At 39.1% G+C, this 15,611-nt stretch overlaps 1 protein-coding gene across 6 annotated transcripts; it reads right to left on the reverse strand.

Moving 5' to 3' along the window:
* Positions 1 to 81: 81 nt before the first annotated feature.
* Positions 82 to 15,588, reverse strand: LOC119016516 (T-cell differentiation antigen CD6-like). Of its 6 annotated transcripts, none has more exons than XM_037092375.1 (13): positions 14,532 to 15,588; positions 12,397 to 12,462; positions 9,837 to 10,118; positions 8,532 to 8,846; positions 8,090 to 8,401; positions 6,988 to 7,056; positions 5,848 to 5,985; positions 5,526 to 5,642; positions 5,197 to 5,319; positions 4,891 to 4,962; positions 3,991 to 4,152; positions 3,489 to 3,590; positions 82 to 3,395 (listed from the first exon to the last, which is right to left on the reverse strand). In XM_037092375.1, the coding sequence occupies exons 1-13, from the start codon at positions 14,581 to 14,583 to the stop codon at positions 3,301 to 3,303; spliced, it is 1,905 nt and encodes a 634-aa protein (XP_036948270.1). In that variant the 5' UTR covers positions 14,584 to 15,588; the 3' UTR covers positions 82 to 3,300. The 6 variants fall into 6 exon arrangements, with proteins under 6 accessions (XP_036948270.1, XP_036948269.1, XP_036948273.1 ...); XM_037092374.1 differs by having other exon boundaries at positions 3,991 to 4,161; XM_037092378.1 differs by lacking the exon at positions 14,532 to 15,588 and adding an exon at positions 12,711 to 13,251 and having other exon boundaries at positions 3,991 to 4,161.
* Positions 15,589 to 15,611: the final 23 nt, after the last annotated feature.

The raw sequence follows: 15,611 nt of genomic DNA on the forward strand, positions 1-15,611 counted from the left end.
ATGTTTTATTCCTCAAATAATACATTCATACATGCAAACTGCACACTGATACTTTATGAACAGAATCACAGAGGCTTTGTTGAGGTGAAAGTGCAATTTTATTCTCAAAATTAACAACAAGCTCATGATAAGACGATAACACACGTGGTCTTTGCTTCATGAAACAATAAAGCCCCCAAATAAATCTCATGATATTCTCAGAATAACTGCAGGAATCAGGGTTTTTCTGACCACTAGAGGGCAGAATCAAAAATGCTAATACTTACAGTCATGCATCTCAGAATAAGGACAGTTTCGACAAAGTTGTGTTATAAAAAAGGTTCTATATTCCCAACATCTTATGTTCCCCTGATTTACATGACACATAATGGGAACATGACACAGGGTTCTATGTTCCTAGTGTCCTAGTTCTGCGAGGTCCAATGTTCCCAGTGTCTTATGTCCCAAAGGTCCAGTGTTCTCACGTTCCTATGTTCCTGAGGTTCCTTGTTTTCCAGGTCCCTGTGTTACCCAGAATTATAAGGTACCTGATGGGAACATAACAAAGAGTTCTATGTTCCTAACCTTCTATGATCCCACTGACTGAATTAAGAATATGTTATAACTGAACATCAACAGAAAAGAACTTTAAATGTAATGTGTGTTGTCCACTTTCTAAAGGTAAAGAAAAAAAAAAGAAGAAGAAGAAGGAACTGGCCAAACTCTTGTTGCAATATTCTTCACATAAAGTTTTACAGGAGGACGTCAAACCCAAACAGAGAGCAGCAGCAGCTGTAAATTCAGGTTCTAGTATGCGTTATATAATGTTTGCAGGCATGTACCGTCCACTCCAGGCATCTTTCAACAAACAGAGTTCAAAAGTTTAAACCTCGGCCCGGATCAGTTGCCGGGACACTTTAAGCAACTTAGGGACTTAAGGAGCTGTAATCCTTTGTGTGTAACTGATTTAATGAACAAAGTAAAAACAGAGGGTTGATCTTCTAATCCCTCAAATACTGCGAACTACTTGAAATACTGGTGCACCACATTTCTCCCCCTTGATGTTAATCAGGACTGTAAATCCACAGATTTCAAGATTCCGATTTATCAATCTTTGAGAGCGGAACGAAACAAAAGCAAACTGTTCGAGGAGGATCTGTAATATATCAAACCGCATACTTTTAGATGGAATCTCTGTTAAGTGGTGCGTGTGTGTGTGTGTGTGTGTGTGTGTGTGCCGGACTCTCTGGCATGTGAAAGAGATTGAGTTTCATAAGGAGATCTGGTCGTTAATTCGCCTGTTTATCTCGATGCAGGGCTCTGGACTAAATTTGACCGTAATATATGATTCTCTCAGACACGTTTTATCTTCGCCGACTTCTCCTCCTTTTTTCTACCCCACTCCCCCTCCACCCACCCACCCTCACTCCTCTCGCCTCCACACACACTTAACCTCCTCCTCTTCCCCGCCAAATACCTTCCAGTCAAAAAACACCCTCTTCTGCTGGTTATCAGTCTCATGCATCATCACTCCCACTTCTCACGCTGAAGCTAATCCATGTTCATCTGTGCGTTCGCCGCAGCCATTAAAAGTTTTACAGGTGCTTTGAGGCAGTTTGTCACATTTACCTCCACAGAACAAGACATCACTTTGATTCAGGGCATCAGGAGGAAGCGCTGATGCTCTGCAGCTGCTGCAGATGTAATGAAGCGAGGAGGGCCGTGCACGGTCTGGCTGCAGACTGCTCTGCTGGTTCATGCTGGACCATGTTTAGTCCTCCTCGGTGCACAGTTCTGACTTCTCCCTCACTCACTGTATATGGGTGTTTGTCACAAAGAAAGGTGCCTTGCCAAACATTTTATGGCATTACAAGTTGTTTTTTTCTCTGTCAGGCACTTAAACTTTTAGTTTAAGTACGAGCCTGTAGTGCCACCTTGTGGTGCGACTCAATAGTCTGATAACAAGGATGATTTGTTGCAAACATGAGCACATTAGATACTCTGTGGTCAAAAGTATGAGGACACAAATGTTCTTGTGTTTATTATGGGTTGGACTGTGCTCCTCAGTTCCAATTAATTAAATGTCTACACCACTGCAAAACAATTATGTTTCAGGTTTTCAAAGTCTACAATTTGAAAATATAACTATCTTGCCAATGAGTTTTTGGAGTTGGATACAATGATTGAATATGAGTATTTCTATTTTCTGCTCTTTTATAGCACCTTTCCACCAGATTTTGGGGTCAAATATTGTACTTTTTACCCACGTTACTTTGAGAAGGCATGCTTCATCCCAACCGATGTAGAGCCTTTTTAAAATTAATTAAGCATATCAGATTTAAAAAAGAAAACACAACACTGAGTCCAGTAATCAGAAAAACGGTAGATAGATGATAGATGACAGAATTTCAGACTACAGATTTCATCTTATACATTTTTAAAAGGGCATTTATCAATGGCTGAATTAAGGAAAGTGGGAAAAAAAACTACTGTATCTCTGAAGTATCCTTATAACCAGTGTTTTGTCTCAGTGCATGTCTGTAATACAATAATCTGAATTATTTTTTATGTCATTGTTTGAATATTTCATTTTGTGATAAAGCTGCCCAGCCTTCACCTTACAGCTTGTGGCTGAATGGGAAAAGCCTGACTTAAAGGGGCATTTTGTAGTAAAACAGTGTGATACTGTGTCGTCCTTTAAGGTCAGTTTGTTTATTCACCTGATTTATTCATGGAAACAAAGAAAGTTTGTTAATAATCAGTCAGTGAAGATCTTTCCCTTCTGATTTAAATTTCTTGCCCAAAACTACATAATGCACCTTTAAAGAGTGGAGGCTGTTAAAGTAGCAGATGGTTTTAGATTAACCAACAATCACATGCGGGTGTGACGTTTATGTGTCTTCATACTTTCAGCCATGCAGTGCACATCACACCTGTAGATACATAACTCAGTAGTTTGTACTTAAATCCAAACATTAGCTCAATATTTACAATACATACGTGATTTTTTTTTTTTTTTAAAAACTACTATGAGAACATTTTAGTTAAATATAATAAAATCTAAAACGGCGTACAGTTGAAATGTTACAGCTTCTCCTACATTCAGAGAACACAACACATACCGTCACGTCTGGGTTTGATGTTTAGGCTCCCGTCGGCCATCAAACCAGCCAATGATGCTTCTCAGGTTTCCTCCGTCTCAACAGGTCTTAAAGTTTCCTTACAGTGCAGTTTTTTTGCGGCTGGAGATTTCACAATCATTCTCTTCAGTCTGATATTTCTTTGCTCGTCTCTCTGTGGTGCTCAAGTTAAATCCTCTGTTCACTGTAAGGTGTCGATGTCATCGTAGTCTTCATCAGAAGAAGAATCACCGTCGGGGCTCACGGGGGAGTAGATGGGGCCGTCATCTTCATCCTCTGATGATCGGACAATAACAAAAAAAGAGATCAGCACATGTTGTGGATCTTACTTTCCTTCATGTGTAACATCTGCTGCTGTAACATCTGTACCTGGATTATGAGGGTTTGTCGTTTGTCCAAAGAAAAATTGATTTTTGGCCCCGACAGGATCGAAAGGCGCGTTGACAGCAGATGACTGGCTCGGTCCTGACTCTGTAGGACACGAGAGCCGAGGTCAGATATTTATTTAACCAGTGAGAGCTTTTAGAGATAGTTTCCACTATTTTTCACATCTTCCTATATAAAAATGAGTGAAACACAGAGCTTTAAGTCATAAGTGTGGGACTCTGAGCTACAAACAACTCACCGAAGTTGAGGGACTGTACAAAAATTATTGCGGTGAGGCAGAAGGATGAATCTTGTACTCACAATCAAACTAACTCAAAATATTGTTTAGTACAACCAACAATACACACGTTATAACTGCAAAATGTCTCTAAAAACACATGAATGGTGTGAATATTCCTGCCACAAAGTAAAGAGCTGCTAATCTCTTCTAGTCCCATCGTTAATTTACGGAGAAGGTGATGCGGGGGAAGTGAACTCGACTGACCCTGGGTGACCTTGACGTTGCCGTTTGTGTTTTCGTAGCATTCACCAGACGAGGTGCTGGAGCTCTCGAACGAGTCCACTGAGATCTTCGACACTCGGGCATAGTGAGGTTCCCCGTTATAGCTCGTAAAGGCTCCCGTCGCTTCATTTACGGGTGCATTGCCTGGAAAATCTAATCAAAATGAGACACTGAAGACAAAGTGTTATTCTATAAGCACAAAAATAAGGTGAAACTCTTGTTAAATGGCTAATATAAATTTATGGCTGAGAAACACCACCAATTTACACATTAAAGTAAATGTACAGGTCTTTTTCACTGCTTATGGGAGCCTGGAAAGATTCATGTCGCTCAAATTGCGTATATAGTGCCCTTATAAGCATTTTGTAGCTTGGTGACTCAGTGGCTTAGATGCATTGTGGGTAATCTAGGAGCCACATTTGAAAAGCTGGTCTAGCACTGGAATCCTATAACACTGCTGGACCCATTATGGACTGAATCGATACAGCAGAACCAGAGATATCGCCTTTTTCCCTCCATGCATTCTTCTCCCATGCTCCTATATTACCCACAATGCAACTTACTTACTAAGCGACATCACTGGAGGTAATTTATGAGACAACATGCGGCTTCTACCGGAGCCACAGAAAGCTTTCGACCACTGTCTCAACTCAAAAGATTTCCTTGTTAAATTCCTCTGAAAATTGATACTTGGTGAAGACCTTTCTACACCCAAACACTCCCACATGTGAAAGTGTTCAGAAAAAGTCCCAGCCATGATTCAAACTCCCTCTGATGGTTCCCGGAACAGCAGCAGCGCTGTACAGTGATGATATCATCTTGATCTGAAGGGTGCGAAGGCCCTCCTCGCTGTGACATCTCTGCAAACAAAGAGTGACTCACCTTCCTCACAGAGGGGGTCGAGACCTGAGGGCTGCATCAAAGGGTTCACGTCTGTTCTGTACCTCTGAGAATCTGGATACAGAATGAAAAGCATTGTTTAATCATCCTGCAACATTCAGCGCGTTGATCTGCACAGACTGCACACACACACACACACACACACACGGCATACAGCAGAGCGTCCTCAACCGCAAAATGCACCAACACATCGAGAAGAAACATATTGAGAGGCAAAGATCGAGAAACACACACACCACACACAGGATTAAATACAAATGGAGAGGAAAATAAAAGAAGGTAGCTCACTCCGAAAGGTTGACAAAGGGACAGACGACTCATTGCTTGGGTCATACTGCTCATAGTCTGTATCTACTGACGTGCTGTCAACACTACTAAGCTGGGTCCAAAGATACCTGGGGTCGGTGGGGGCTTTTTGAGACAAACAAACAAAAAAGGACTTGGTGAGACGACTACACGTTCTGTAGATGCTGAACAACTCTGAAACTACTGTGCATGAATACAAATACATAATATTTACGTGTGCAAAGACAGAAAAGAGTTGTGTTAGTATCAGATTCCTCTCACACACTCAGTCTTTTATTTTTTTAAATCTATAATATTCTCCAGACACTGACCGTCCGCCTGAGGTGAGGTAGCCTTCACACTGATGAGGTTGACGTTGTCCTCGTAGCTGTTGTGGTGATGTTCAGAGGAAGGTCGCGGGGCGGAGCGCGTCTGATGGAGCAGGAGCGCTGTGGACATAATTACCCAGATGTAGATTATTACTGTGTGAAATTCCCAGTTAATGCTGGAGTGTTTAAGTGTGTCTGGAGTGTCTGCTGTCTAATAAAGACGTGTGTTGAGAGATTTTTTTATTATCTTACCAGTGATTCAGACTATAAACACACTTTGCTATCTAGATAAAAGGAGTGAGACTGAAGGGAGGAGAAAACCAACCGTGTCGTCTTCTGTAATGGCAGCAGAGCATCGTGTTTGTGATGAGAAACACGATGAGCACAAGACAAACAGTGATGGTGCTGAGAAGCTCTGTAGACGGTAAGAAGAAGCCCTCAGGCGGGCCGAGCTCGGGCGCATCTTCAGAAGGAAGAATTCACATCGTCATCTGCTAAGTTGTTTCAAGACTTACATGGTCATAATGTTCAGGGTTGCTATGATTTTTATAACATATTGAACCAGCTCATATTTCTCTTCCTACCTGTCATGCTATTTGTTTATTAGATTGTTTTGTCTCCCAGTTTGGGAAGTATCGGCGGTAGAGATGTCTGCCTGCTCTACATTATACACTTAGAAAAATATATATATATATATATAAAAATAAAAAAAATTGCAAATTGCACTATGTACAAATGTTTCACATGTTTACATTCCGTGATGTCACCTGTATATATTTAAAATATATATTTAAATCTTTATTTTTTCATTTTTACTTCTACTTTTTTACACTCATTGTGGATAGAGAGTAACAGAATTTCAATTCTCTGTATGTCTTGCACATATTGCAGCATTGACAATAAAGCCAACTTTGAACTTTTGAACTTTATAATGAATGGCACGTTGAACTACTCACAACAAGGTCTGGTGAACATCTTGAGTAAACGGTTCATGAGTACTGTTATTAAAAGTATAATTCTGGGGGCTTTGATTGCCATCCATCATATTCAAGAGAAGGCCGACATCTCTAAAAACGTTATAACTCACAGCAGAACAGTCTACATGGATAAATAGCAGGGTAGAGGAAAAATATGTATTTTTGATTTTGGGTTGAACTCTGTGGAAGCACATTGCTGCCAAACCAGAAAAAGGAATCACCATCAGGCTATAACATAAAAATTGTGTTGTTATAAGACGACATTTTCACGTCATATGAAGGTATTATATATATATATCATAACAGTATAAGTTATCATGTTAAGTTTGACAAACTAAGGTTTCTTGTCATCAGTTTGTATGTTATAATAACGTAACATTTTTATGCTTTAACACGACAGGATGAGCCAAAGAATATTTAGAGTACCATGTATAAATATAATGTAATATGTGTCTGCTTTAGTCAGATTATAACATTTAAATATTTACCAGTCGTCCAGCCGATCGTCACAGTCGCGTTAGCTGAGGCTGTGGTCGCTGCAGGAAACCCGAGAGAACCTGCAGGATGAAAATACAATTTTTTTCATCTTTACACAGTTTGTATGTGAGCTGACAAATAAAGACAAGAAATTAAAGAATCAAGTGTTCACCTGGTTTGTCTAATATAAGCAAAATGAGCTCAGAATCTTTCAGGATTGATTCTGTAAATACTGAACAGCAACCCAGAAAATGCAGGAACATTGATGTTGGGAATTAAATGTTGTAATTCAAGCATTTTTTTCTATGACACTATATCACTATTATTAAAAGGCATCTGGAAATGATCAGATATCTGTGTTAAGCATGTAAAACGTGTCACCTGTATTGAAAGTCAAATAATCAAATGAGAATATTATTTTACACAAGAGCTCAGAATTATACGGAAGCTGAGAACGGCCTTGGATTTTTCTTTTTTTTTATTGCAGTGTTATCTCGGGGTTACGACTTATTATCTCGTTATCTCGACATAACAAAGATTATTTTCTCGTGATAACAAATTAATTTATTTCGTTATCTCCATATAACAAAGATAATTTTCTCGTGATAACAGTGCATAAAAAAATTAAAATCCATGGCCATTCTCGGCTTCCGTACAAAATGGCCATGGATTTTTATTTTTTTAATGCACTGTTATCTCGTGATAACGACTTATTATCTCGTTATCTCGAGATAACAAAGATTGTTTTCTCCTCCTATAAGACAAATACATTATTAATTCATTCATTATCAGGAGAAAACCACCTTTGTTATCTCGAGATAATGAGATAAATTAATTCATTATCACGGGAAAACAACCTTTGTTATATGGAGATAATGAGATAATAAATCGTTATCACGAGATAACTGTGTATAAAAAAATAAATGGCCGTTCTTGCCTTCTGTAGAATTAGCTGGAAACAAGGCAAAACTTATATATTCTAAATAAACAAAATGTTTTATTTTGATCCATATTTTTCTATATGTTACAAAAGTATAAAAGTAATAAATGATTCATTTAATATTTCATCCTAACCTGGTATTTTCACATGTGCAGAAACTCTGGGTGACTCACCATTACAGACGACACCAGATGCTTTGGACCACGCGCACAGATGTGTAATATTGGCTCTCTCCCTGCACTGCCACAGACTCTGCTCGTTTGGATTGCACGAATAGTACCACAGCGTGCCGTTGTTGTTAGTGAGAGGAGGAACAAACTGGGAAATTTGTGTCGGCTCGCCACACTGCAGCATGGAGCACACTAGGGCGGCCAAGTCTTTGTTCCAGCAGTTATCACACACCGTCCCCCAGCTGCCGTTACGGTGGACTTCCACTTTACCAGAGCAGCGGTCGAGACCTCCAGTCAGTCTGATTGCTCTCATCTCTGCACAGAGATACGAGGAAATACAAACTGTTAAACTAGAGATGATCCTGTTAGTGATGATGTAATGTTTAGATATAAGGCATCCCTAATGTCTACTTATTTTTTGGTATGTATGAATATGTTTGTTGACCTGAACAGACGACACCAGCATCCTCCTTGTGTCCGCAGTCGGACTCGCTCCGTGCAGCCGGACAGGCCCACAGGTTCTCCTCCTGGCCCGTACAGTTCAGCTCGTCCAGCAGGACCGGTCCTCTGCCTGGAGGGAAGGAGCCGTCCTGTCCCGTCACGCTGAGGGCGTAACCACAGCCGAGCTGGGCGCACACCACGTTGGCATCCCGCAGGTCCCACCGGTCGTCACACACCGTGCCCCACCTCCCATCCCTCCACAGCTCCACCCGCCCGGCACAGCGGTCCGAACCTCCTGCCAGCCGCACAGCCTGGTGGCCTGAGGACATTATCATGGTGTCAGTCTATCTGCTTATGGTGACAGGCAGGGAACGCCCGGGAAACAATTTTATGGGAAGTTATTCAATAATATTTACAGTAATTGGACAACAGAAGAGACATTAATTTTGGACTTTTTACTGTAAAGAAGATGTTGATATTATATTCAAACTACTAGGTCCAGGAACATCCAAAATCAGGCATTATCTACTTATTTCTTCTCTTGATGAGGTGCAGAGACCACCATGTTATACAGTTTAAAATGTGAGTTTAACCCTAGACTAGTTTTCTTGTTAGTTATTTAAAAAAAAAAAAAGAAAGAAAGAAACAGTATGTAGGTCTAATGTGTTGTTAACAGGGTGGTTTTGTTTCCCCCGAAAATTATTGCAAAATCTTGGGCCACAAAACTTCAAAAGGCCTGATACACAGACAATGATCTTACTTTACACTTAAAATTAATATACGTATATATATATATATATATATATATATATATATATATATATATATATATATATATATATATATATATATATATTGGGAGTTAATTGTGGCACTTGGTATTTATATGAAGGGTTTATGTGTGTTGTCACATTTTCCACCACAGAGATGTGAAAGCAGAAATGGTGCAAGGCTGCCAAACTGACCAGTTACACTGAGTCTTGGTGTTGAAACCACAGCTTACATGGAACCTGTCTCGATGGCCATAGTTTCATTATGATGTCGCCATTACATTGTGCAATCATCATTTGATTCATAATGACATGTTAAAGCAAAAAACATGCAACTGTGCCAGTTCAAACCTGTTATCTGTCTCTTCTCCTGGTTCCCCTCATTTACCAATATTATATTGTGTTGTTACGAATTGGGGAGAAAAAAAAGCTGTTATTTAAAGATAAATGCATGTGTTGAACAAAATAAAATCAAGCAAAAGTTCTCAAGTCTAGCTTTAAGATCTAAATATCACTACATACGAGAATAAAAACCTTACCACAAACTGCTTCAGCAACCACCGTGCAGCCATTTCCCACGCTCTGCGAACAGTTCTGCAAGCGACCACCTTGGTACAAGCAGTCGTGAAAGCAGGTGGTATTAGAAAGTCGGCTGGCTTTCTTCACATGATAGACGCTGCCGCAGTCAAGATCCTGACAGATCTGTTCGAGCAGCACATCTGCAGAGCCGGCTGCCAGCGGCACGTCTTCACTGCTCCTGTTTCCAGGCATCCTGAGCGTGAAGCTGCATTCACCGGCACGTCTGTGAACGTAAGGGTCACCTGAGGACAGACGGAGGCAGAAAAACAAAGTGACGTGTGTGATTAATGCCAATTATTGTTCTCTGGAGACCCTAAAGGGACACTATGTAAGTTTTGCATAAGTAATTTAAAATAACCGTCCAAGTACAAAGTTAATAAATCATGAAAAGACATTGTTCTTTCTCACTTCCCTCAGTGGCACTCAGCCCAAAGTCTACTGTGAGGACATAAATCATAAAAAAACAGGTCACAAATGCATTGTTTTTTATTTTTTCAATGTTCAGTTATTTCCCAAAACTGCTTCTGAAGCTAGTGTAACACAAACAAATGAATAGCACATTTTTCTGGGGACTCTTATCAGCTGTGGATGAAAACACATTTGGTTCTGTAGTGAGTTCTGACACACAAAGACAGATGTGTGTGTTTGTGTGTAAGATGTGGACAAGATAATGATGGCTTTGTTAAATCTACCCACAGTAAGAGCCTCGAGTCTGTAACAAGCTAGCCTACACACTGCATCAAACACATCTAACCATGTACTGAACAAGTTACTCATTTAATGAGAAACCACTGACCATGTTATGATATTGGTGTTTAAGCTCGTGAATCGCGGCAGTGTGATAAAATGTGAAAAGAGAGAGAAACACCACAACACCATAAACAAATGACTCACTCACAGACACCAGACAGATTATTCGTTTCATCAAGATCCATGCAGAAATTTCCAAAAATGTTAAAGGTTAAACTTTCTTTAAAGGTTGAGGAAAGAGAGGAAAAAATCTTGGGTTTCTCCGTTTATCCGGATCCACGCCAAACGTGACCGAGGTCTATTCCGGGTCGAGACGCGTTGTTTATCCAAGTTTTGTAGAAAACCATTTAGTCGTTTTTGTGTAATCCTGCTGACAAACCAACAGACAAACGATACAGGTGAAAATATAACGTCCCTGGCCCACCAAGAGCTAAAACTGGGCCACTTTAAAGTAATATTAAGTGATTCCTTTAAAATATTTTGTCAACATTTCTATGCTTCTTTCAGGATTTTTAATAGAAAAATACTTCTACAGTATGCTTCAGGTAACAATGTGTTTCTTTATCCATGTCAAATTTATGATGTGAAACACTTAAAAAACACATTAAGCACACTGTAAATTTTAAAAGTTTACTTTACTTGTAGGAGCTAAAAGGTTTTAACAACATAAAATGATTACTCTTCTTTAATTGGAATTTTAAGATTGGTCAAATTTTTCGATGTTTGAAACCAGGAGATGAGATAAGATTCTCCACCATTTCCTTTAACTGACAACAATAATTAAACATCTAAATGTAGAAATGGAAAACTACTTAATTTATGCTTACATAAACTAAATTAAAAAAAAAAAAAAAATAGAGGAAGACCTGTGACTACAATAAAAAATGTCATTAATAATCTAAAAGACCTTTATTGAACGGACTAAAAAAATGACAGCATTGTGTGTTGGCTTGCCTCAACCTGGATCAACTAACAGCACTCCTGTTTCCTCTTTCTCTCAAATAGTCAGAATAACTTCATTTTTTCTGTTTATGTTGTTGTGCTGATTGTCTGCCGCAGAAAATGTCGGGTATTTGGGTCGTAACAAGCGACTGAACCTGACTGGTTCAGCAATATGAAACACTTTCTGTGTGTATACGTGTCGCAGCGAGTGTCTGTGGTGCCGCTGTGGTTAAAACATCCATCATACAACAACAACATCTCTGGTTTGATTCTCTTTCAAATTTCACGTTTGTATCTACAAAACTAACAAAAAAGTGTGAAACAAATTACTGTATTATTCTTCTGTTTCAAAGTGTAAATTCCCATAGAAACACAGTATATTTTATTATTACCGTTGGCATTATTATACTCAAGGTTGGACTATAAGATTTCAGTGATTCTGAGTGTAAATGTTCTGGACTGAGACGTTTCTGGGAGAACACTTTGCCTGTGAGGCAGCAGTTGAACACAAAGCCACATAGCGAACGAGGATAAGGGTCGCTTGCAGAGCAAACCAGAGTCTGTGTGGGGGAACGCTTCTTCACTGCCTCAGTGTTTGATTTGCACCTGCAAAATCCACCAAGACGCGTTTCACAAGCAGGTCACCCCACATCCTGTCACAGTAAGAAGAATATTTATACTGCATAGAGTGTTTATCCTGGCTCTGGACAAGGAGCAAAGTATAAAACTCTGCTACAACTGTGTGTTTGGGTACATGAGTTTGAGTGACAAAGAGAGAAAGATTATCTTCCTGAACAATTTGCGTTGCAGAAAAAACATTTAACTCACTGCTGAATTCCTCTTCCTCTGCTGCTGTCACCGGGATGTCAGTTGGAGTGGATGAGTTTTGCAAAGCTGAAATGAAGGTGGAAAAGACAGTGAGAACGAAAACCTATACAGGCCAACACACACACACACAAACACACACAAACACACACGCACGCGCCACATCAAACAGTAAGTACAGTATAAAAAGTAACCGCTTGACCAAGTTGTGACTATCATGTTTCAGCATGTGGATGTTGTGCAGTGTGGCTGTCACACCACCAATACATAAATTTACAGTATTTAATCTTCCAAATTAAACCTTAAACAACAATTACCTTCTTGTTATAGAACTCAGTTGTGAGTCTCTCAAACACAAACTTCATGCTTTCTACTTTAAGGCACCCAAACAAAGGATTCAAATGATTCAGAGGAGTCAAATGAAATGTAAGTGAAATGTGTGACGGCCCCAGGCCTGGGTGTTGTGTATAGTGCACTGTTGGTGGTTGTCTGTTTGTTTGTTTTGCAGGTCTGATGCAGTGGTCATTAGGTTGACAGGGAGCACCTGGCCAGTGTTCCCAGTCGGGCCTATTTAACCCCGCCTTCTTTGACGCCATCTCTCTCTGTTCGGCACTCAACGCAGCACCTTGCCAGCGTGCTGGTTTTCCTTTTGTTTGTACTTATTTTCGCACTTACAACATGCACTTCACATTAACCATTACACCCATACACTTTCCTACACCACTGATACTGACTTCCACATCCCACATGATTGAGTTTTCCTTATGAGTCTTATTTACTTTAAATAAACTTTGTTTAATTATTAACTAAGTTTGGTTGCACATCTCCTCTTTTGTTGCGGCCCACGAGCCGGTCGTAACAAATGTAATGCATCATGATTAAACATCTTAGAAATCATAAATAACCATCAACAATGCTTCCACTTAAAGGTAGTTTTGGAGAAGAAATTCTAACAAAAATAAGCCGTTTTCAGAAGAAATCGGGTTTCCACAACACTGTGTAAAGCTAGAAAGGTGGCAGGGTCCGCCAAATATCAAATAAAAATTGTGTTGTCCTTTAAGGCAAGTTTGTTTATTCATTCAAAAAATATAGGCATAAAAGAAATCAGTCAACAACAATTTGATCTGTCTTTTCTAATTAAAATGTGTTCTCAAAAACTACAGAGTACTTCTTTAAGATTGATGCAAACAATCTACATCATGTACACTATTTCTTCTCAAATACACTGAAATATATTAAGCAAATTTCACAATACTTTTGCCAGTAGTTTGTTGGGAAAATATTTCTTTCCCTCAAATAGCAGCGTGTTCTTTAATCATGTTAAATTTACGGTGTGAATTCATTTTCGAGTGGCAAAAATTGCAGGCATGCTCTGCACAGAGTTAAAAAAATAATAATAATAAAATAAAATAATATGTATACACACACAAAACGATTATCAAGAAAACAGTTAAAGACAGTTACAGCCAAGAATGGAGTATTTTCTAATAATGGTTATAAACTGAGCTTGTGTTAAGTTTCAAATATCAAATTTCAAATAAACTTTAAAATGTATGTGCAGAACAAACACTAAAAGCAGTTAACCTGAATGAATTGTTGCCTGTCAGTAATTATTATGGGACCAGTTTATTAATGGCGTTATGGCTGTTATATGATGGCAAGTTGCCCTTAAAAGCAGAAACCAAAGCCTGTCTTACAGGAAAGACACAACGCAACCTTTTCATATAAAATGAAAAGATGAAAACAGAGAGACACATACACACATACAGGATAATAAATCAGAGGAAAATATCAGCTTTTATCATTTCTCTTCACTGACAACAATGACCTTACGTCAAGTGTTTTATGGTTTTCATTTAAAACTAATAATGCCTGTTACATGCTGTCTTTTGAGCTACAGCTTAGGCCAAACTGTATCCAATTTAAGTGAGAGCCGCTAATTGTGTGAACAAGATTGGAAAAATTGCACCGAATATAGTTATTAATTTATATAGCCAAAAAAATCTATTATTGTCTCGGCCTGTTTCAGTGAAGATGATGATAATGAAGTCCATAACTCACAGCAGAACAGACAGTTTCTGAATTAATTTTCGATAACTTTCATAAAGTTTATTAATGTACACATCTGTATATCTTACCTTGACAAAAACAGCTAAGTTGGACAATCAAGACACATTTCAGCAGCTTCATGTTGCAGACGGAAAGGGGAAACAGCTTCTGTTGTCTCTGCTCGAATAGAAACTCCCACTGTGTCGTTTAGAACATCTATCCGCTACAGAGCCTGTGTGCAGAGACGACTGCTGCTTCCTCTCTCGTTCCCTCGATATGAGATTGACAGAACTTCCCATTTACGCATCATGACAGGAAGTGAAGTCCATGGCTTTGTCACTCACACATCCATGTGAGAACTAAAGCCACAGACACAACACTGATACATTCCCCTGACATTAAATTGCCAAAGTAACTTAATCCATAATCAGCAGGAGCTCCAATCAGTTATTTCATTACATCCAGTGAAGGAATGTATCTAAGAATATTTACTCAGCTAATGTACTTCAGCACATGTTTGAGGTTTTTGTACTTCACTCGAGTATTTTCATTTTCTGCCACTTTATACTTCTTCTCCTTTACATTTTGGTGGCAACTACAGTACTGTCAACTCCACTACATTTATTAGATAACTTAAGTCACTTGATGACTCTGTAACTGCAACTGCAACTCCTGATAAAGCCTCTTGGATGAGAAGTGAAACGTCTGCAAGAAACTGAAAGACATCCAGTGGCCTACGATACAACATTTAGAAGAGAAGACTTCTTTAGGTGTACTTATATGTGTTTAAGTATACTTAAAAAAAAGTGTACTTTGATGTTCATTCATTTTAAACTTTTCGTACTTGTAAAACATATGTTTCCCATATTTTTACTTTCAGTGCAAGGAATAGGAAAAACCGAATGATTTGACTGTAATGTGGAAGTATTCAACAAAGTGCATTACCCCGCCTGAAACCAGCTGGGGGCGACATTAGGCTATTTCAGCTGTGTGGCGTTGCCTCCTATGTCCGGCGTATTTTGAGGAATGTATCATTTAAATAACATTTGGCTGTTTCATCTTCATTTAGGTAACACGTACGGTGTTTCATATGAAAATGAAGGCACATTATTTCGTGCTAAACGCTGAATATCAGAGGAGATCAGGCTGGTGGGACCTCTGAGGCGGTG

The sequence above is a fragment of the Acanthopagrus latus genome, chromosome 3, assembly GCF_904848185.1.
Source record: "Acanthopagrus latus isolate v.2019 chromosome 3, fAcaLat1.1, whole genome shotgun sequence".
Classification (NCBI taxonomy): domain Eukaryota; kingdom Metazoa; phylum Chordata; class Actinopteri; order Spariformes; family Sparidae; genus Acanthopagrus; species Acanthopagrus latus.

Bases quoted from the DNA above. Each gene is read 5' to 3' on its own strand.
- LOC119016516 (XM_037092374.1), bottom strand. From the start codon at position 14,583: ATGAAGCTGCTGAAATGTGTCTTGATTGTCCAACTTAGCTGTTTTTGT. The intron at 7,057-8,089 runs GTGAGTCACCCA...TTCATCCTGCAG, and splicing joins ATCTGGTGTCGTCTGTAATG to GTTCTCTCGGGTTTCCTGCA. The intron at 3,396-3,488 runs GTACAGATGTTA...TCCGATCATCAG, and splicing joins GACAAACCCTCATAATCCAG to AGGATGAAGATGACGGCCCC.